The 21,369-nt window shown below is 39.3% G+C and overlaps 1 protein-coding gene across 13 annotated transcripts in view; it reads left to right on the top strand.

Annotated features, from left to right (window-relative positions):
* Nucleotides 1-20,978, top strand: part of LOC124140137 (FERM domain-containing protein 4A-like) — a 214,736-nt gene extending 193,758 nt beyond the window's left edge. For 11 of the 13 annotated variants that reach the window (XM_046507543.2, XM_046507540.2, XM_046507544.2 and 8 more), the window contains 2 exons: nt 13,525-13,683; nt 18,897-20,977. In XM_046507543.2, the coding sequence (XP_046363499.2) occupies nt 13,525-13,683; nt 18,897-18,900 (163 nt within the window). In that variant the 3' untranslated portion in view covers nt 18,901-20,977. Of the gene's footprint in view, nt 1-13,524; nt 13,684-18,896 lie in introns of all 13 variants that reach the window. The other 2 variants (XM_046507534.2, XM_046507532.2) reach the window with 1 other exon arrangement.
* Nucleotides 20,979-21,369: the final 391 nt, after the last annotated feature.

Here is a 21,369-nt window from a genome sequence, read left to right as displayed (position 1 = left end):
TTGTACAGAACACTTGGTATGTTGTTTTCCTTTGTACAGAACACTTGGTATGTTGCTTTCCTTTGTACAGAACACTTGGTATGTTGTTTTCCATTGTACAGAACACTTGGTATGTTGCTTTCCGCTATCCAGAACACTTGGTATGTTGTTTTCCTTTGTACAGAACACCTGGTATGTTGTTTTCCTTTGTACAGAACACTTGGTATGTTATTTCCTTTGTACAGAACACTTGGTATGTTGTTTTCCTTTGTACAGAACACTTGGTATGTTATTTCCTTTGTACAGAACACTTGGTATGTTGTTTTCCTTTGTACAGAACACTTGGTATGTTGCTTTCCGCTATCCAGAACACTTGGTATGTTGTTTTCCTTTGTACAGAACACCTGGTATGTTGTTTTCCTTTGTACAGAACACTATGTATGTTGTTTTCCTCTGTACAGAACACTTGGTATGTTGTTTTCCTCTGTTCAGAACACTTGGTATGTTGTTTTCCTCTGTCCAGAACACTTGGTATGTTGTTTTCCTCTGTACAGAACACTTGGATGTTGTTTTCCTCTGTACAGAACACTTGGTATGTTGTTTTCTGTTGTCCAGAACACTTGGTATGTTGCTTTTCGTTGACCAGAACACCTGGTATGTTGTTTTCCTTTGTACAGAACACCTGGTATGTTGTTTTCCTTTGTACAGAACACTTGGTATGTTGTTTTCCTCTGTACAGAACACTTGGTATGTTGTTTTCCTTTGTACAGAACACTTGGTATGTTGTTTTCCTTTGTACAGAACACTTGGTATGTTGCTTTGATTGTACAGAACACTTGGTATGTTGCTTTCATTGTACAGAACACTTGGTATGTTGCTTTCCTTTTTACAGAACACTTGGTATGTTGTTTTCCTCTGTACAGAACACTTGGTATGTTGCTTTCCATTGTACAGAACACTTGGTATGTTGCTTTTTTTTGTACAGAACACTTGGTATGTATGTCATTAGTGTTGCAGACTGCCATTAACAATGTATGTCTTACAGCAAAATCCTGTTTAGTAATCTCCATACTCTCGTGAAGGCCCGGGTTAGAATAGGTCTTCAGCAAACTATGCTTGTCATAAGAGGCGACTAACAGGATCGGATGGTCAGGCTCGCTGACTTGGTTGATGCATGTCATCATATCCCAATTGCGTGGATCGATGCTCATGATATAAATCACTGGATTGTCTGGTCCTGACTTCATTATTTACAGACTGCCATCATATAGTAGGAATTTTGCTGAGTTGCAGCTTTAAACAACAAACAAACAAACAAAATGAAAGTAATCTCTGTGGGGTAAGGAGTTGGAGATCAATGATGTTCTGTGATTTATCCTGAAGGTTGACAAACTTGATTTCCGACAGTTGGAAGTATCTTACATATTTTATGTACAGTTATTGAAATCTCAGAGCATGTGCTTTTCAGCTCACCACGCCCAAGAATTAAGACATGTTTTGTTGATAAGTAAAATGTGATCAAAACTTTGATCAGATCATAATCATGAAATGGCATCAATTTTTACCTTATCATAAATCCAGTGTTACCAGAAACAAATACATCCCACCCAAAGAAACAAATACATCCCATGCATGACAGAAACCTATGGTTGTGGGTTCAAATCCTGTTTCTCCCCGATTATGTTTCAAGGTTTTGTCGGCACCATACCCGTGCTCTTGGGTTTCAACAAAGTGGTAAATGCATACAACCTGCGTCACTTCAGGCTTTCCTCCTACATTAAGCTGACATTGTGATAAAGCTGGAATATTGTACAAAGCAGTGTTAAACTCACTCACTCACTCACTCACTCACTCACTCACTCACTCACTCACTCACTCACTCACAGATAGAGAAGCAAATGAATCCACTTTTTTAAACCTTTATTTACTGAAAGAGGCAGTTCATATGTAAACTAAACTGAAAGACGATAAAAAGCCACTCATGTTTGAGGCCATGCAGGAGCTGAAGCCAGACATATTTATCAGAGTGCGGAGTTGGTGTCTTGCCAGATGCTGCAACTGTTTATTTATCGCAGCAGGATCATGACTGATTCTCAAGATGGTTCATTTTTCAGATTGTCATTAAACGTCTTCACAGTCCTTTATAATTAGAAAAACTTAAAAGAAGCATGTAAGCTCACCTGGACTGAAGCTCTGGTTATTGTAAACTGATATGCTTTTGACGTATCCTTTGAAATGTGACTGGTTATAAACTGAAACTGTTTATATCTTGTTTTACTCCTCACTCAGTCTGTATGTATGATTTGAAGAGGTCATTTTACGACGATGTTGTATTGGCCATAGTAGACATACTAATGAATATTTATTAAAAGATGAGGATCCTCTGTTTTGTATCCATTGTGATGAGAGAATCACAGGCAAGCATGTCCTGCTTGACTGAATTGATTTTTCCATCACAAGGGTTAAATATTTCAATGTCAAAACAGTTAAGGACCTTTTTAGCAATGTTAATTCACGTTTAATCATTAACCTTTTAAAAGATATAGAACTAATTCATAAATTTTGATGTAAAATGTTATGTATTTTATAAATCGGTAGTGTATAATTATGAACCCCGAGACTGTTCGTGGCTACACCCTCGACGGGGGTTGAAGTAGCGTAAAATTATTGTCCCCCTGAGAGGGTATGTAAGACCAGCTCTTTCAAAGTATGTTTATATCTACCTCTATTTTAACTACAGAATGTTTGTTAAGTTTTAATCTCTGGCTAAACTCGCAACAATCGCCAGTAACTTGGGGAAGTGTAAATCCTGCTGGGGAACCATGCAGGTAGCAGAGGTACCGTAAGCCCCCTTGGTCCCCAGTATGGTGATCTTAACCTTGTTGCTGGCGATCTATAGCCCTATTTTTATTTTGTGTCGTACCTCAAGAATCAGATATTTTTAATGTTCTACAACTAGTTTTAAGTCAATCTGTGATATATTGCTAGTTATTATACTGTCCCTCGTCGACAGTTTTTATACCTATTGTATAACTTGTTCATTGGCTGAAATATTGCCGACGTGACTTTAATTAAACTCACTCACTCACCAGTATGTTATCAAGTCGCACGCATGCACGCACGCAAGTCACATCTTTGTTGCAGTACAGGACAGGGACTATAAAACTACTTCTGTACACCAATACATTGTGGGTTTTTCTTCCTCCTTCACCCATAAACACGTTCAGTAGCTTTGCAGTGTAGTTGCTAACTAATCCACCCTGCTTCTAGGGAACCTGGGTGGGTCGGGTAGCCTAGTGGTTAAAGCGTTCGCTCGTCACGCCGAAGACCCGGGTTCGATTCCCGACATGGGTACAATGTGTGAAGCCCATTTCTGGTGTCCCCCGCCGTGATATTGCTGGAATATTGCTAAAAGCGGCGTAAAACCATACTCACTCACTCACTCTAGGGAACCTGGCGAGTGCTCCGACCAATGAACGATCAGATTACAGTGTACAACTGGTAATACTCTCGTGAAAGAAATGTGGCCTCAACTTTACACTTTGCTTCAATATCAGGCAACAGTAGGGTCGCACAAAATTCAGGCATGGAGTAGGTTCGCACAAAATTCATGCATGGAGTAGGTTTGCACAAAATTCATGCATGGAGTAGGGTCGCACAAAATTCAGGCATGGAGTAGGTTCGCACAAAATTCATGCATGGAGTAGGTTTGCACAAAATTCATGCATGGAGTAGGTTCGCACAAAATTCATGCATGGAGAAGGGTCACACAAAATACATGTATGGAGTTCGACTCATTTGACTTCCATTACACAATGTGTTTCAATACTTGACTTGCAATAGACAAGTGTCATGACTACACTACATATCAACTTTATTTACTGATGGCGATGGAGGAATGCAGTAGGGCTGGGATTGGTAACTCGGGTACTCGGGTCGGGTGGGTCCTGAGTAGGACCCGGGTACCCACAGTACTACCCGGACCCGTGGTTACACTACAAGTCGCTAATGTTCCCATTTCTTTCTGATGATGCAAACATTCCTTTTGACTTGTATATGTTTGAGTAAAGATAAAGCTTCAGTCAAATTCAGTGTACGCATGATTTTATCGTTTCATAAGGGACCATATACCTATTATATGGTCTCTGGTTTCATACATGTATCTAAACAGTTTTTACCAGGGCTACAGTTAAACTTTTCCCACTTAGACATTGTGTTCCCAACGCTTGAGACCTACAGTGGGTACCCGGGTAGGGTCCGGTAATAGGGGGTTGGGTACCCGGGTAGTAAATTTGGACCTGTCCCAGCCCTAGAATGCAGTGTGTACTTAATAAACCCACAATATTGACAATGGTTGCACCTATATTGCAGTGTGTAGCAGTTGTGTTTTTACCATAATATGTATGTATTATGAAAATGCCTATCCCACTTTCTTGCATGAAAAACTGATTTGAAGACAAGGTCCATATGTTAGCCTGACCTAGCTGTATGAATCTCGATCATTTTAGAGAGAGTGAGTGACTGTGTTCGGTTTACCACCACTTTGAACAGTATTCCAGTTATATCACAGTGTGTGGGAGGAAAGCGATGCAAGTCTCAGACGTTTCCACTTTGGTAAAAACCCACAAGCACAGGTATGGAGCTGACAAACCTAGAAACATAATCAGGGCAAACCAGGATTCAAACCTACAATCATAGGTGTCAAAGGGAAGCAACTCTGCATAATAAACTGCGGCTCCTTAGATGACTGGGCCAACTGTGCCCCTGATTTTAGAAAGATGAAATCAAACAAGATGATGTTATTTTCTCAGATTGAAATGTCAGTCATTAATGAAAACAGCTGAACTAACGCTCAAGATACGATCACACACATACAGTCTACAGCAACATGACGTCAATACAAATGTTGGATGAAATGTCACATGCACTTTCAGGTTTCTTTGTGACCAATAGCAGTGAAAATAACATAACTATTTATTCTTTGGGAACTAGATCTAGTTAAAGGCCATGTCTTCAGCAATATTTGATGTTTATGATTAATAAAGGCATTAAAGGGACGATGTCAGATTTCAAATTTATTACAATTTTTTTTTTCAGTCCTGTTTTATGTTGGAGTGCAAGTTTGCAAACAATATACTAGCATCATTTATCATTTATTAACCTGACTGTCAAGATACTAGGGGACCCCTGAAGATCTGGGGTAACCCATGCTTGTAATAATGAGGTGACTATTAAACGGGATCAGGTGGTCAGGCTCGCTGACTTGGTTGATCCATGCCATCGCATCCAAATTGCATAGATTGATGCTCAAGATATCAATCACTGGATTGTCTGGTCGAGACTTAATTATGTACAGACCGCCATCATATAGCCGGAATATTGCTTAGTGCAGGGTTAAACAACAAACAAACAAAACAAATCATAGGATTCCTCCTGAGTTAAACACAAAACACATACATGTCTTAGAATATAAATTCAAATCTCATACAGCTATTTTAGTTCAACAGAAATATGATTTGATTATCAACAGAGGCTGATATAGCTGCTGGCCCACGGTTCAGTGACTGGCAACATTTCTGTCGGGACAGTGAAATTGTTCCTAATTGACCTGTCCAGCAGAACATTTCATGAATTATTATTGTACAGTAAACTACGGTTATAACGAACACGCTTATAACGAACTGACGGATATAACGAACTCACTTTTTGGTCCCGACCACTTGCTGTAGTCATGCTGTATATGTACTTATAACGAACTACGGTTATAACGAACTAAAATTAGTAGTCCCTTTGAGTTCGTTATAACCGTAGTTTACTGTATTCATTTTGCTAGTCAGTGTAGATTTACTGTATGAAAAATTACACTTTCTTTAAGGCAAATCATGACTGAATTTCATTCCGTGTTGTGTTAGCATTGGCTGGTTATCAAATTCTGTGATTATGAACTTTTAATGGTGATTCATAAACACATGGTCCTGATATAGTCGGAATAAACTCTGCTTTTAGAAGAGATTTCTCATGATTATAGAAAGGATTTTGTTGCTATTAATTATTCTGATTGGTTTACAATGTTACTATCTATGAGGGGGCCACGGGTGGAACAGTTGTCTAAGGCGCCGCGATTCGCTGTGCAGAGTTGCATCCCTTGGGCACGCCAGAAACCTATGATTATGGGTTCGAATCCCGGTTCGCCCGATTATGTTTCTAGGTTTGTCAGCACCATACCCATGCTGATGGGTTTCACCGAAGTGGTAAATGTCTGAGACCTGCATCACTTCGGGCTTTCCTCCCACATGAAGCTGACACTCCACGATATAACTGTAATACTGTTAAAAGTGGCGTTAAACCCAACTCACTCACTATCAATGAATTATCTCTACTATATGGCTATATGGCAGTTGCTATATATTTCTCTAAGGAAGCAGGTTGTTGCTAGTCCCCTGGTTTAATCTGGGTTCTTTCATGATTTATGATGTCTTAATCATAAATTTGTTTTTCTGAAAAATGTGAAAAGAATAAGAGCGAGATTGTGGTTACAACAAACATCTGTGAGAAAATCTGAATGAAGTTTTAATTAATTTATTGCCTACTCCAGCATGTGTTTCTAATGTTGGCCTGCAACTTTCTAGACAGACTATTTACGTTCATGAGTCACCAGCCAGCCCTGCTTGTCGGGAGTACACAACCCTCAGACACTGATTAACAACCTACAATCATCAAACAATGTGGACAAAATCATTCCGAAATGTCAATTAAGCATATATTGACACGGTGATGTATGATGTACTGATCAACCTATGCTTAATCACTGAATACCAATTTGGACAAGAATAATTTTGCCGTGTCAGTCAAACACTTTTCTTTGATTGCTTCAACACAAAGAGCAAATGATCCTACGCTTTGTTCTTTAAGGATGTGTATTAGTTATGGCTTCTGACAACCAAAATTCTTTGACTTGCGGCACTTTGTGCCCTTTGTCTCCTCATAAGCCATCTCTCGAGGACATGCCTGGCGCCTGGCTACCAAACTATTTTGTAAATATTTCTCCGATATAGCCCAGAAACCTGGTTAGATCTATAAAGGGCTTGATGGCGGTGGACAGTTGTTCCCGGCGTCGCTGATAGCGCGCACATGAAGCAATCGCTTGTACATCACGGTAATCAATGTCCATACTCAACTTCCTCTTCTGCAAATGGCATCGATTCTTTACGCCATTGGAGGATATTTAGGAAAGAAAACTTTTTTTTCATCTAATGATTCTGAAGTAGTTGCTCCAATGTTAACGGTAGCCCATTAATGGAGTTGTGGTTGCTTGGATCTATATTACAATGACGCGCTTCATTAAACCCAGGATGACAATGCTGTGGGCATTATCAAGTGCTTGGACAATGGCGCCTCTCTGCAATGCTCTATAATCTCTGGGCAGAGTCAATATGATTTGAGGGATGTTACGTCAGAGCTCACCCAGTTCCTCAGGATATTCGATCCCAATGTTTCAGTCAGCAGTTCAAGTCAGTTTGTGGATTGATGAATGGCAAATTTATACATTATTTCAGAAAGAGAACATTGCCAACTTGCTTCTGTTGCATAGTGTTGCCATAAATCAAAATAATTATGTCACGTAGGCCAGATGTGGTATTTAGACAGAATTGTCATTTGTCGGTACTGTCATAACTGTATGACATTAAATCAGACTGTGTATGACATTAAATCTGATTGTGGATAACATTAAATCAGAGTATTTATGTGTATATTAACCAACATTTATAAATATGGAAGAAGTTTATGGTTTGCTTTGTGATAAATGTCATCTCAGTTGTTAAAATCTTTTCTTAAATGAAAAAGATGTCTTAAATGGCTGTCATATTACATGACTGGGGTTTGGGCATTGGCAACTTGTCAGTCCCTGATCGGATAATAGAGTAAGGCATTGATGGCTATTTAGAATTTGTAAAAACATGAATACACAACACTTTTTATAAATAAATTCTTTTATTCTTTGTCACGACGTTTCAGAGCTACTTCTTGCTCCTTCATCAGGTGATGCTGAGTAGCTGAGATGAAATGAGTTTTAACGTTGTGTCGCGTTGCGTTGCGTTGCGTTGCGTAGTGTGTGTGTGTGTGTGTGTGTGTGTGTGTGTGTGTGTGTGTGTGTGTGTGTGTGTGTGTGTGTGTTTTCTGCACATCAATCTAAGAGTTAATGATTAACCTCAATTCTCATAAAAAAATACATGTTTCACTTTAACACATGGCACCAGTTATATCGTCTGCGCCTTGACAATAAATGGGCAACATTATGTAGCCACTCATTAAGCAAGTTTCAACATAAATGGAAAAAAAAAATAAAATGATCATACTGACACATAATGAACATGACTAGAAACAAATATGCATTCACATCATGTTTGTGCTTTAATGACATCTTGTAGCTGCAGATGAACTGGCTTTACAACAAATGCTATGATTGGCCGCCTTCCAGCAAGCTCACAGTTCAAAACCTGAATTATATAGGATTGATAGAGCTGTCGTAACATGTTTAGGAAAGTCAGCCCTGGGGAGTGTAGACTGGCAAGACGTATAATCTTTGTGAACTGAACTAAAATTACCGAGGCTTGAAAAAGGATATTATCTTTGCCAAACCAACCACATTTTTTTATCCAGTCTGCAGTTCTATTAGGGTTTTGGGAGAAGAGTGGAAGAAAATAATTTTTCATGCTGCCTTTAGGTATGTTTTCATTAATGATCTGGAAACCAATATATTGTCGTCTTAATGACCCTAATTTCATGACTCATGCAGATGGAACCAATTTGTCGGAACTCACTTCGCAGATGGTAAACTCATTGCTTGTTACCAGCTTGTTCTGTGCATGTCTGTTGTACAATACAGTGTATATGATCAAACTACAGCCACACATTTTTTATTTATGTTTCGCGAGTCCGCTGCCCCTACTGAAAAGCAGCCTGTCCAAGAAATAAACTAAAAAATTTTTTAAATTATTGTTATTATGTCTCCCATTAGTAATATAGACCCTCTTGTACAATAAAAATATGTTATATAGAAATTCCATGTCTACATCTCTATCAGTGATTCAAGAAGCCAGCTGCAGCATGTCATCGATCCCAAATGCGTAGATCAATGCTCATGATATCAATCACTGGATTGTCTGGTCCAGATTCGATTATTTACAGACTGCCGTCATATAGCTGGAATATTGCTGAGTGCAGCGTTAAACAACAAACAAACAAACAAAACTTAAACTCCACAACAGAATGACTTTCATATAAATAAATGATTGACATAGGTATTTATTTTAATATTTCTATTTATACCTGTACTGGATTCCGTGAAGATCCGGGTTTGAACACAGGTCTTCATAAGAGGCAGTTAACGGATCAGGTGGTCATACCTATTGACTTGCTGGGTGGTCGGGTAGCCTAGTGGTTAAAGCGTTTGCTCATTATGCCGAAGAACTGTGTTCGATTCCCGACATGGGTACAATGTGTGAAGCCCATTTCTGGTGTCCCCCATCGTCATATTGCTGGAATATTGCTAAAAGTGGTGTAAAGCCATACCCACTCACTGTTAACTTGCTTGATGGATGTCATTGTATCACATTGCATAGATTGATGCTCATGATGTCAATCCCTGGATTGTCTGGTCCACACCATTTACAGACAATCATCATATAACTGGAAAATTGCTGAGTGCAACATCAAACAAACAAACAAACAAACACACAAACAGAAGAAAAAAAATCAAGCCTAGCCCAGTCACAGCTGTGCATAGTTGCTTCCCTTTACCATGGCAGGATCTGCAATCGACATGGGCTCAAATTCCAGTTTAACCCTGGTTATGATAGTTGGCATGTTAGTTTCACCAACATGGCAAATGGCTGCAACTTGCAACATTTTGGGTATTCTTCTAAAATTAAAGTGACACACAACGATATGATTGAAATATTGTTCAAAGCAGCATTACACCAAACTCACTGGCTATAAGTTTTTGTTTGGAGCCCATAATTGCCACTGGACCTGGAAATATTGGAAAATATGGTTCAGAATAATATTGATTTGCAACAAAACCAAAAAGGACTGCCACAAGCGATCAAGTTTGTTTGAACCATTGAAGTAAAACGACTGTTTCACGACTGTGTTACAAATGCGTCTTGAAAAGCTCTCCTCACAGGACAATGGGCAATGAAAGCAATTACTCTGCAAGCTTTTATGTTTGTATGTACATTACGTTTGTCTGAGAAATTAGAATTTTGTTTTACAAGAAGAAGTACGCTCCACACGTACACAGTACGTCTCCCAGACCCTTGAGAATAAATTAAAAAAAGAGTCCAACTTAAGTCTAGAATGATTGGGCAAGTCTAGATTGCCTCAGCTGAGCATTGTCCATTTGGATTTGATTGTATTTATTTTGTAGATATATATTTCCAAATAAGGTAACTTTATTTCTGGGACTAACTGTCAGTCTAACTGATTTAATCTGATTGGCCTTGATGTCACAGGAGTGTATTCGCAAACAAATATTGTCAGGGCTGAAAAAGACCCCAGAACCTTGTACTTTTTAAAAGGAAGAAATAGTAAGGTATTTATGTCTGCTTAGATTATCAAATATATAATATCTCCATTCATATCATCATCGTCATCATCATCAATCATCATAATCTATGATGAAATACACCATATGTTAGACCACATATTCATGATTAACTTCATGTGAATCACATCCATTAAGAGTTAATGTACACAGGGTTCCTTGAAGAAATTTGTAGGCCGCCTCTGTGGTCTCGTGGTAGAGAGTCCGCCCGGAGAGCAGAAGGTCTGGGGTTTGATCCCCGGCTGCGTCATTCCAAAAGACGTTAAAAGATGGTACTTGTTGCTACCCTGCCTGGTGCTTGGCATTAAGGACTGGTCAGCCCGGAGTCTGTATACTGTGTCTGAGTGGAAACTGTGACATGGTATCTCAGTGGATTAGCACTATAAAATCGGCATTAGTCGGACTAGTACAAGCAGCCATGCACGCACGCATGCACCTGCATGCACCTGCATGCACGTCGCTATATAAGTACAATCATCTTGGACGAGATGTTAAACCCCATTTCACCTCACAGCACCTAAGCTAACCTGAACACTGTGATTTAACTAAAAAACTATTTTATCGAAAAAAATATATTGTCCCAGAAAATTCTTAAAAAAATAATTCTGCTTCAGACCGTTGATAAAAAGAAAGAAATTGTATGCCACAAAAATTACATTGTTGCAAGGTACTTTTCTTTAAAAAAATATTCAGGCTCATAGATTTAATTTTTAAAATATCAGCTGAAATCTAATCCCCCACTACCTGAACATCAGATGGTGAGTCCCTTACAAAGTTCCTACCTACTTTACCTAACTTCACATGTGTTAACATCCGACTTTATTCAAGAGCTGCAAGCACTTCAAGTAGATGCCAGAACCCGATTAAAGTTTACAGAATCTCAGCTCTGGCAGAAACCAGCCATCATCAAAGTTACCACAGTTTATATATCCTGAAAACGATTCCATTCTGGACACTCTCTCAGAAGACAACAGACCAGATATTCTGAAGGGATTTCTTCCAGGAACCGAAGACTATGGTTCAAGCCAAGAATGATTCCTTTTAAGAAACTTAAGACAGCAACAGTTCTACCACATATCCGATTCCAGTGAATCTCTCATACTTGGTTAAGCTGCGCCTTCTTACTAATGTCTTTACAGGGGTGTGGGTGATGGAAATAGTAGCTAATGGATTAAATTTGGACATGTTAAATTGAGTCAGTCGAGAATGGAATTAGAAGCGTCCATAAAACTCTCTAGCCATTAAGATGTTTTTGAAGTAGACATTTGAACAGACTTGAATAGAATAAAATGTAGATTTCAGTGTTTTTTGACTGTGATTAACAGCAGTGCTGGATATAATGGCAAGTTCTTGTGTCTGATTATCACCGCCTGTGACGGAACCAAATTGGATTGCAGTCATTTATTGTGATCCAAGTCATGCATCTCCCACATGAAACCTAAGACCTCAATAACTTAATTATTTATTCTATAAGTTTCCTCCCAAAATAATTCAGCCTTTGTTATAGTGATTTTCCGAACAAGTACAGCTTGCCATATTTAGCAAGCTAATTACTATGCCTCAGCATTTGCTAGTTCACAAACACTGGCCAAAAAACATCCTCGCAGAATTAGGAAAAGAAAAGATGTATTATTAAATATTAGAATCAAAGATGTCTAATAATTTCAATTCCAGTCTTCTGTATCCTTTGCGAAAACTGTAATCAATTGATTGGTGCTTACAGGGGCACAGGTGGCCCAGTCACCAAAGGACACCTGAATGTGTTTCTTGGTAAACGTCTGAGACCTGCATCACTCCGGGCTTTTCTCCCACATTAAGCAGACATGCCGTGATATAACTGGAATACTGTTCAAAGCAGCGTTAAACCCAACTCACTCACTCGCTATTGATGCTTATACATACTAAAGGTTTAACTATGAATATATATACAGTAGGTGGAGGATTAACAGTTAGTATATTCTCTACAATGTCCCTCATTCAGTCTTGCTTGACAACGGTATAAGGATCTACACCAAAACGTCGCTTTTTACAGTATAAAAGAAGTTGTTATCCAGAAAATTGTGTCATGGATAAAATATACAATGACACAATTTATTTCAAAACTGCTGACTCATTTTTCTTTGTATTTTCTCAGAAGTCAATAGTAAGGTTCAGTATTGAAACTAGAAGAATATATAATGTACAATACATTATAGGTCATCATAGGTTTATCTTAGGTTCATCATTTTGGTAAATTGGGAGTCATTGTTGAAATTTTGTTATATTATGTTTGTTAATCAATCCTCAATTTAAGATAAACAATATTTATAAAGTCATACAGACAATAACCTTTCTCGGTGCAGGATACGCTCACCATTTTGCGAACACCTGGTGTCATCACTATTTGATCGTGATACACGGACAGTGCTCAAGATGTAGTCTGAATCATACTGTCGACTATATCTGCCAGATAATTTTGTTATGAATATGGAAACGAATTGGTCGCTTTTATTTATTATGTGGCTATCCCCCTCCTCCTCTCTCCCCCCCCCCCCCCCCCCCCCCCCCCCCAATTTTGTGTTAATTCCCTTAGGTTATTTTAAATAAATACGGGGCGGTTGGGTAGCCTGGTGGTTAAAGCGTTTGCTCGTCACGCTGAAGACCCGGGTTCGATTCCTGACATGGGTACAATGTGTGAAGCCCATTTCTGGTGTCCTCTGCCGTGATATTGCTGAAATATTGGTAAAAGCGACATAAAATCATACTCACTCACTCAAATAAATACATGAATATACACACTCAAGCCTCGGCCTCTAGAGTATGCCTGATGAAGGCCGAGAGGCCGAAAACTTGACTGTGTATATTTACTTTTTTTTATTGGACATTGCATGAAGGTAAAGTACAGGGCCTGGCACTATTTCTTCACGTTGTTTTTCATAATGTGTTGTCTCTTCTTCCAGTAGCTCCAGTGCGTCCTCCAGCCAGCCCCCAGCCTCTGGTGAAGGAGTGAAACCCAGTAGTAGTTTTTCCCTCGACAGAGGCGAGTCATTGGCTGAGGCGTTCAGTGAAGAGATGCTGGCATGGTATGATGACAGAGAGGCCAAGCCAGCCACACTGGTGTAAGTTGTGCACATAGATACATGGTTGTGTAAATGGGTACCCGGTAGTCTTATCATAATTTCACACTTCTATTGTAAAATTGCAAGCGTCTTTCCTTGGAGACCGCCTCCGTGGTCTAGTGGTAGAGCGTCCGCCCGGAGAGCGGAAGGTCCGGGGTTCATTCCCCACTGCGTCATACCAAAAGACATTAAAAAGATGGTACTTGTTGTTACCCTGTCTGGCACTCGGCATTAAGGAGCTAAAACAAGGACTGGTCGGCTCGGAGTCAGTATATTGTGTCTGAGTGGGGTATTCATGTGAAACTGCGGCATGGTATCTCAGTGACCTAGCACTATAAATCAGCATCAGTCCGGACTAGTACAAGCAGCCACACACGCACACGCACACACACACACACACACACACACACACACACACACACATGCATGCATGTCGCTATATAAGTGCAATAATCTTGAACACGACGTTAAATCCCATTTCACCTCACCTCACCACCTCTTTCCTTGGATGAATGTTAGGTACCAAAGCCACTGCCTTTAATTTCCTGATGAAACCAGCCTGTCTTCCATGACCTGCCTTGTAATGTCAAATCTAGAGGAATATGGATCTATGTTGAAGGAAAAACCCCTTGGTTATAAATAGCTTGTAAGTGGATCAATCTCCCAGAGAAACATAACTTGCACAAACTTCAGGAAAAATCAATATGATGATTCTCAAGAAAACATTAAAGTTATATGATAGAAACAGATAGCCTTCAGCAAGCCTATGTTGTTTGACTTGTTTTTTATGGTTGAACAGAGACACACTGTCAGAAGACACACTTGATGCAGTATTCAAGACAATAGAGATGGATGAGACAATATCAGCTACCAAAATTGTTCAATATATAGGGTCCATATAGACCTCACATCTTAATTTTGTCATTAAAGGCTCTGTGTACAATGTTAAGTCTACTGGTTTGAATAATAGCATTTGATGTTGAAACCTTGTCTTGGGCTAACATTCACTTCTTTGCCAAAGAAAATCCTGCCTTTTGTTTATTCAAATCTTGCAACAAATGCGCTTTTACAGCCAAAGTGATTAAGAGTACAATAGTATACCAAAGAACCATTTTAAACACTTCTGATTCTTGTTGACAACCAAACTGTAACTTTTTGATCACCTGGACATGACATACCAAAAGATGGTATTTGTTGTTTCCTTGCCTGGCACTTGGATTTAAGGGGTCAAACAAGGACTGGTAGCTTGGAATCAGTATACTTTGTCTGAGCCGGGTATCCATGTTTTAACTGTGGCATGGTATCTCAGTGATCTAGCACTATAAAACTGGCTATAGTCCTAATTTGTACAAGCAGCCACACAGGTTTATGCACGCCACTAGGTAATTGAAATAATCTTGAACTCGAGGCTAAACCCCCTTTCACATATATCTCTTCTTCTTCTTTTTTTTCCAAACATGATTGTTGTATAAATGGAAACCTTTTTGTAAATAGACCTAAAAGATTTTATTTGACTTTTAATTTTTTGATGCGGTACCAAAATTGATATGTATTATCCAAATGTGTAACCATTTTTGTCTGGGACATTTGCTCTCCTTGACCCCTGGACCTGACCAGGGCAAGTGACCTCTGAGCTTATAGAATATCTGACTAAGTCATTCCGGTGTTGGCAGCTGTGGGATGCAGCTGAACACCGGTAGTTGTACTGTTATGGATGGTCATTGGGTAACATGGTTAGATATCTTGATAGAAATGGTTAACTTTAGATCTCTAGTTGAGGGAGCTTAAATATGAATACATTGAAAGAGGTATTAAACCTGTGAAATATGGAGGATCTGGGTTAGAAAGGGTCTTCAGCAACCCATGCTTGCCGTTAAAGGCGACTATGCTTGCCGTTAAAGGCGACTATGCTTGTCGTAAAAGGCAACAAACAGGATTGGGTGGTCGGGCTCGCTGACTTGATTGTTGCTTGTCACCCTATCCCAATTGCGTAGATCGATGCTCATCATGTCAATCACTGGATTGTCTGGTCAAGACTTGATTATTTACAGACTGGCGTCATATAGCTGAGTGTGGCGCTAAACAACAAACAAACAAAATTGTATAGCGCAAACACCTGTCATATAGCTGGAATATTGCTGAGTGCAGTGTTAAACAACAAACAAACAAATAGTATAGTGCAGATATCCAGTAAACTACTGCTTTGAGTTTGTGTAATGTCATGACAGACAAGTCTCATCGATCAAGGCATGGAGTGCTCATTATATCAGTCACTGGTTTGTCTGCTCTGGACTCCAATATTAACAAGCTGGATCATATAGCTTGAATATTACTGAGTGTGGCATTGAACAACAATTAAAGAGTCATTAGTTGTTAATTTTTTTTTTAAGTCTCGACCTCCTACCAGTTATATCCCAGAGAGTCCTTAAACCAGTCTTATAAATTTATGCCTATATAGCTTTTACACTATAATTGTTGACTAGGCATTCAAGAACAAAAAATGTAAAAAAGTCATGCTTTGAGTCACTGATTGGTTGTATCCAGACTCAGCACCATGAAATTGTCAGGAATATTGATGTCTATAGTTTTGAACAACATTTAGTTTACTTTACAGTAACGTGTGGGAACATTAGTTTAAAAATGATCCTATTATCTGTCAGTTTGGTGTGAACTGGGATGTGAAAATTTGAAAATGAAAGGTTGTATGTTTTTCAAATTAGAAATTTCTAAAAAGGTTTAGCATCTGGATAAGATGACCTTCACCTTTGAGAAAACTTTGACCTCAAACAAATATATTTCCATGGCACCATGGTATTATGTTGTTGAGCTATTTGACCAGTCTACGTCAGTGACAAGAAACAGCATAGGTCCATTCTTCAGTACATCTGTCAAATGTGTTTGTGTAATTGCTTTTGTAAGAAATAGAATTCAGTTCTATTAACAACACATCCAATTATTTCTTTGCAAATGAACTTTGTTTTTAAATGAACTGATCATTGTGTTTTTTTCTGAGAATAATTCTTTTGTTGCATGTCAAGGCTTAATGAGTGCAAAACCAAAGTTTTTTAAACACAATCTATGATATAAGTCACTGAAACTATCGCCATTGTTTTAACGAGAGCAAAAAGTCACATGAACCAGCAAGGAGAGGTCATCTAGTTTTTAGATTCTGATTGTGGGCAGGATAGGTGCCCTATATATCATGGTTGTCTCCATTGGGATTCTAGGCAGGATAGGTGCCCTATATATCATGGTTGTCTCCATAGGGATTCTAGCCAGGATAGGTGCCCTATATATCATGGTTGTCTCCATAGGGATTCTAGGCAGGATATGTGCCCTATATATCATGGTTGTCTCCATAGGGATTCTAGCCAGGATAGGTGCCCTATATAACACGGTTGTCTCCATTGGGATTCTAGGCAGGATAGGTGCCCTATATATCATGGTTGTCTCCATAGGGATTCTAGCCAGGATAGGTACCCTATATATCATGGTTGTCTCCATAGGGATTGTGGGCAGGATAGGTGCCCTATATATCATGGTTGTCTCCATAGGGATTCTAGGCAGGATAGGTGCCCTATATATCATGGTTTCTCCATAGGGATTGTGGGCAGGATAGGTGCCCTATATATCATGGTTGTCTCCATAGGGATTCTAGGCAGGATAGGTGCCCTATATATCATGGTTTTCTCCATAGGGATTCTAGCCAAGATAGGTGCCCTATATATCATGGTTGTCTCCATAGGGATTCTAGGCAGGATAGGTGCCCTATATATCATGGTTGTCTCCATAGGGATTCTAGCCAGGATAGGTGCCCTATGTATCATGGTTGTCTCCATAGGGATTGTGGGCAGGATAGGTGCCCTATATATCATGGTTGTCTCCATAGGGATTCTAGCCAGGATAGGTTCCCCTATATTTCATGGTTGTCTCCATAGGGATTCTAGGCAGGATAGGTGCACTATATATCATGGTTGTCTCCATTGGGATTGTGGGCAGGATAGGTGCCCTATATATCATGGTTGTCTCCATAGGGATTCTAGCCAGGATAGGTGCCCTATATATCATGGTTGTCTCCATAGGGATTGTGCGAAGGATAGGTGCCATATATATCATGGTTGTCTCCATAGGGATTGTGGGCAGGATAGGTGCCCTATATATCATGGTTGTCTCCATAGGGATTCTAGCCAGGATAGGTGCCCTATATATCATGGTTTTCTCCATAGGGATTCTAGCCAGGATAGGTGCCCTATATATCATGGTTGTCTCCATAGGGATTGTGGGTAGTATAGGTGCCATAAATATCATTGTTGTCTCCATAGGGATTGTGGGCAGGATAGGTGCCCTTTATATCATGGTTGTCTCCATAGGGATTCTAGCCAGGATAGGTGCCCTATATATCATGGTTGTCTCCATAGGGATTGTGGGCAGGACAGGTCGTCATGTTTGCTCCCAAAGGGAATTCTGGTTTATAATAGGTCTGATGGTCACAGCAGGTGACTTGGTTGATTGTGTGGCATCCAGAAGATTGTGGACCATTGCTCATAATATCAATCACTGGTTTGTCTGACCACGACTTGATTATTTACAGGTAGCCATCATATAGCTGGAATCCTGCTTAGTACTGCTGTAAACATTAAACAATTTCCCAAACAAAATATGATACTTGTTTTCCTCGGGATTTCAGTAGCAGAATGGAGCTACAACACCTCATATAACTTTATCTGATATTGAAAAAGTGACAATATGCACTCAAATCTATATCTTGCCCACGTGAATACTATCTTTTGCCATATTACAAATGGGCAAAAAGGCAGTCTGCGAGAATACGCAGTCAATTAGTCAATCTTTAACGACGCAGTTCTTCACGATAACGATATCCTTCAACCTTTTGATAAAAATTCAACCAAATTTTTTGTTGCAAAATTTAATAGTTTCTTTGGGAACAATCTTTTTTGTCCTTCAAGTTCATATGACCCACTTAATGCAACACCGACTGTCCATGTTTCTTGAGTTTCAAGAATCCTTCATCAAGCTAGAGAGCGGTATCATGTTAACTTTGATTTCTCCTTAAAATATTGAAGTCTTCCATTCTCTACACATAAACAGAGAAACAGTATTGATTTTCCTGTGAAGAGAGAACACGAGAGGGGAATAAAGTTAGATATTTAACCAAACTTGCCACACTGTTATTTGAGATTCATTTATTTCAGATGACAAGACAGGCTTGTTAGGACAGGAAAACAGAGGCGACAACTTGATGACCTTGGGTGACCTTGATGATACTGCTTATCTGACCAACGTCTTCACGATTGAATATTGATCTCTGTGGTAACAAAGCTGGCATTGATTACATGTAACAAGCCTTGATCAATCAGGATGCAATGTGGCAAGGAAAGAGTCCGATTACGCCAGAGAAAAGATGCATTTACTGCTGGGCCCCGAGGGTAAATGGGCTGTTTGTTAGCCATGTAGGAGAAAGCCAGAAAATAGCTGTCGAGAGGCCACTGGTTGTGATGGACAAATGACGAGTTGGTGACGGAAATATCCCATGGCCTTCTCAAAGTGCAATTCACTTCCCATTTGAGTATTATGAATTTGAAAGGTGCAATTATTTATTTAATAAGATTTGATGTCTCACAGCAAATTGCTGCCAGTAGTGTTTAGTAGTAGACATTGAAGTGCATAATTGTTAACGCTGAAGATGAAACAATTGTCAGGGGTGAGTTTTGTAATGATTTCTTTTACTTCTACTGCTGAGTAAGCATTTTGTGGGATCTGGCATTTCTTAAGAAGAGCATGGCAGACATTATTGAAGTTCTCAATGCAAAAGGACCTACACGCAACAATATTGACTAACCAATCATGAAGCAGAGCTCTTGACCATGAAGACATTAACCAATCACATTCCTCTGATTACAAATTGGTGCAAACTCCTTACACTGGCATACACTAAGCTTCTTACAGTGCCTCTGATGACAAATCTTCTCATGAAAGCAAACTCCTTACACTGGCATACACTAAGCTCCTTACAGTGCCTCTGATGACAAATCTTCTCATGAAAGCATCGGCTTTGTCAAGCAAATTCAGAGAGATGGTATGGTTATTGGGATCTATTTCAGCAGACACCAGATGATATGATAAAACTGTCAATTTAGACGCAATGCAAGCTTAATATGTGCATAATACAGTTTACAGATCCGAGGGAGGAGAAAAAGCTGCCAAAATTAGTCGCAGCCGACCAAGATTTGCATCAATTCGAGAATATCTTTTTCCTAATCAGTGTGTATTCTGTCTGGAGCATCGGAGAAGATGCTCTTGGATCTTTAACACAACTCCAACCTCATGAAGTGTTGTATTATCGAAAAGTGCTATTTCCAGTTACTATTTGCATTTTAGTTCTTTATACAAATGATCAATCTTGGTATTTAAGACATGCCTTTTGGTTTTACAGGAAACACTTGTTGTAGAAAAGCACCCGCTTTTAACATTAAGTTTAGATTTTAGTTTTGGTTAAAAAAGGTTTTAGCCGATCAATTATTTTTTGTTTATGGATTTCTTTGGCAATATCCTGTTATCACAATCTCATTCAAATCAGATCTTAGTTCTCGCTATCACTACACACAGATCTGAGGACAAGTCATTTCAGAACGACCTTTCATTCGATCAATCAGAGCATTGGTTACAAGATCGCCAAAGTGAAAATCAGAATGAGTTTTCTTATCATTCAACCTCGAAAAGGTTAACATCGGGCATTCCGAACAAAAATGTAATGGGCTGTACGACTGATTCCAAATGTGAGTCATGGCGATGACATGCTAGACATTTGAAACAGAAGAGACGTTCCACAGCCCGGACATACAATCTTGGCCGTCTATTAGACAATCCAGAATTAGCTTTTGTTCATTTTTCAAATTTTAAATTGAGAACTTTGTCAAAATATATCAAAGCATTGTCTGGAATGGAATTGCCGTTTTGAAAATAGTCCCTTTGAGTCTTGAGAAAATTGCTTTCTGATTGTCTGAAGTCGACTTCCTGTTCGTCATTTCATTGGTTGTCAAAGTTCACGAAAGGTAGTTCTAACATGGCCTGTAATAGGATGTCCTCTGATCTTTCTGGAGCGGTATCTAACACAGAGGTCAGATTTTAATCAGATAGCTGTTATAAAAAACTTGGGGGCAAGGATGGCCCAGTCGTCTAGGGCGCCGCGATTCGCTGTGTAGAGTTGCGTCTCTTGGGCACGCCAGAAACCTAAGATTGTGGGTTCGAATCCCGGTTTGCCCTGATTATGTTTCTAGGTTTGTCAGCACCATACCCGTGCTCGTTGGTTTCACCAAAGTGGTAAACGTCTGAGACATGCACCCTTTCGGGCTTTCCTCCCACATTAAGCTGACACGCCGTGGTATAACTGGAATACTGTTAAAAGCGGAGTTAAACCCAACTCACTTTCTGTAAAACAAGGAACCATAAGACTTAATCTTTCATAGAAGTTCATTTCTTGTTCCATTTCATATCATTGTACCATCTATCAGGATACCTACAATCACCAGCAGTATTAGGAGGCCCTGTAAGGGTTGTAGTTATTTGTACATTATGATCCTGTATTTAGTGTGTGGGTCTTAAGGACCAAAAAGGTAGCTGTTCGACAAGCAAATGGCCAGTTTTTTTTCACGTGTTGTTTAATTA

This window comes from Haliotis rufescens, unplaced genomic scaffold, assembly GCF_023055435.1.
Source record: "Haliotis rufescens isolate VD_foot unplaced genomic scaffold, xgHalRufe1.0.p SCAF_23, whole genome shotgun sequence".
NCBI lineage: Eukaryota > Metazoa > Mollusca > Gastropoda > Lepetellida > Haliotidae > Haliotis > Haliotis rufescens.
The sequence above is the reverse complement of the archived record's forward strand: the minus strand, read 5'-3'. Positions and strand labels throughout refer to the sequence as shown.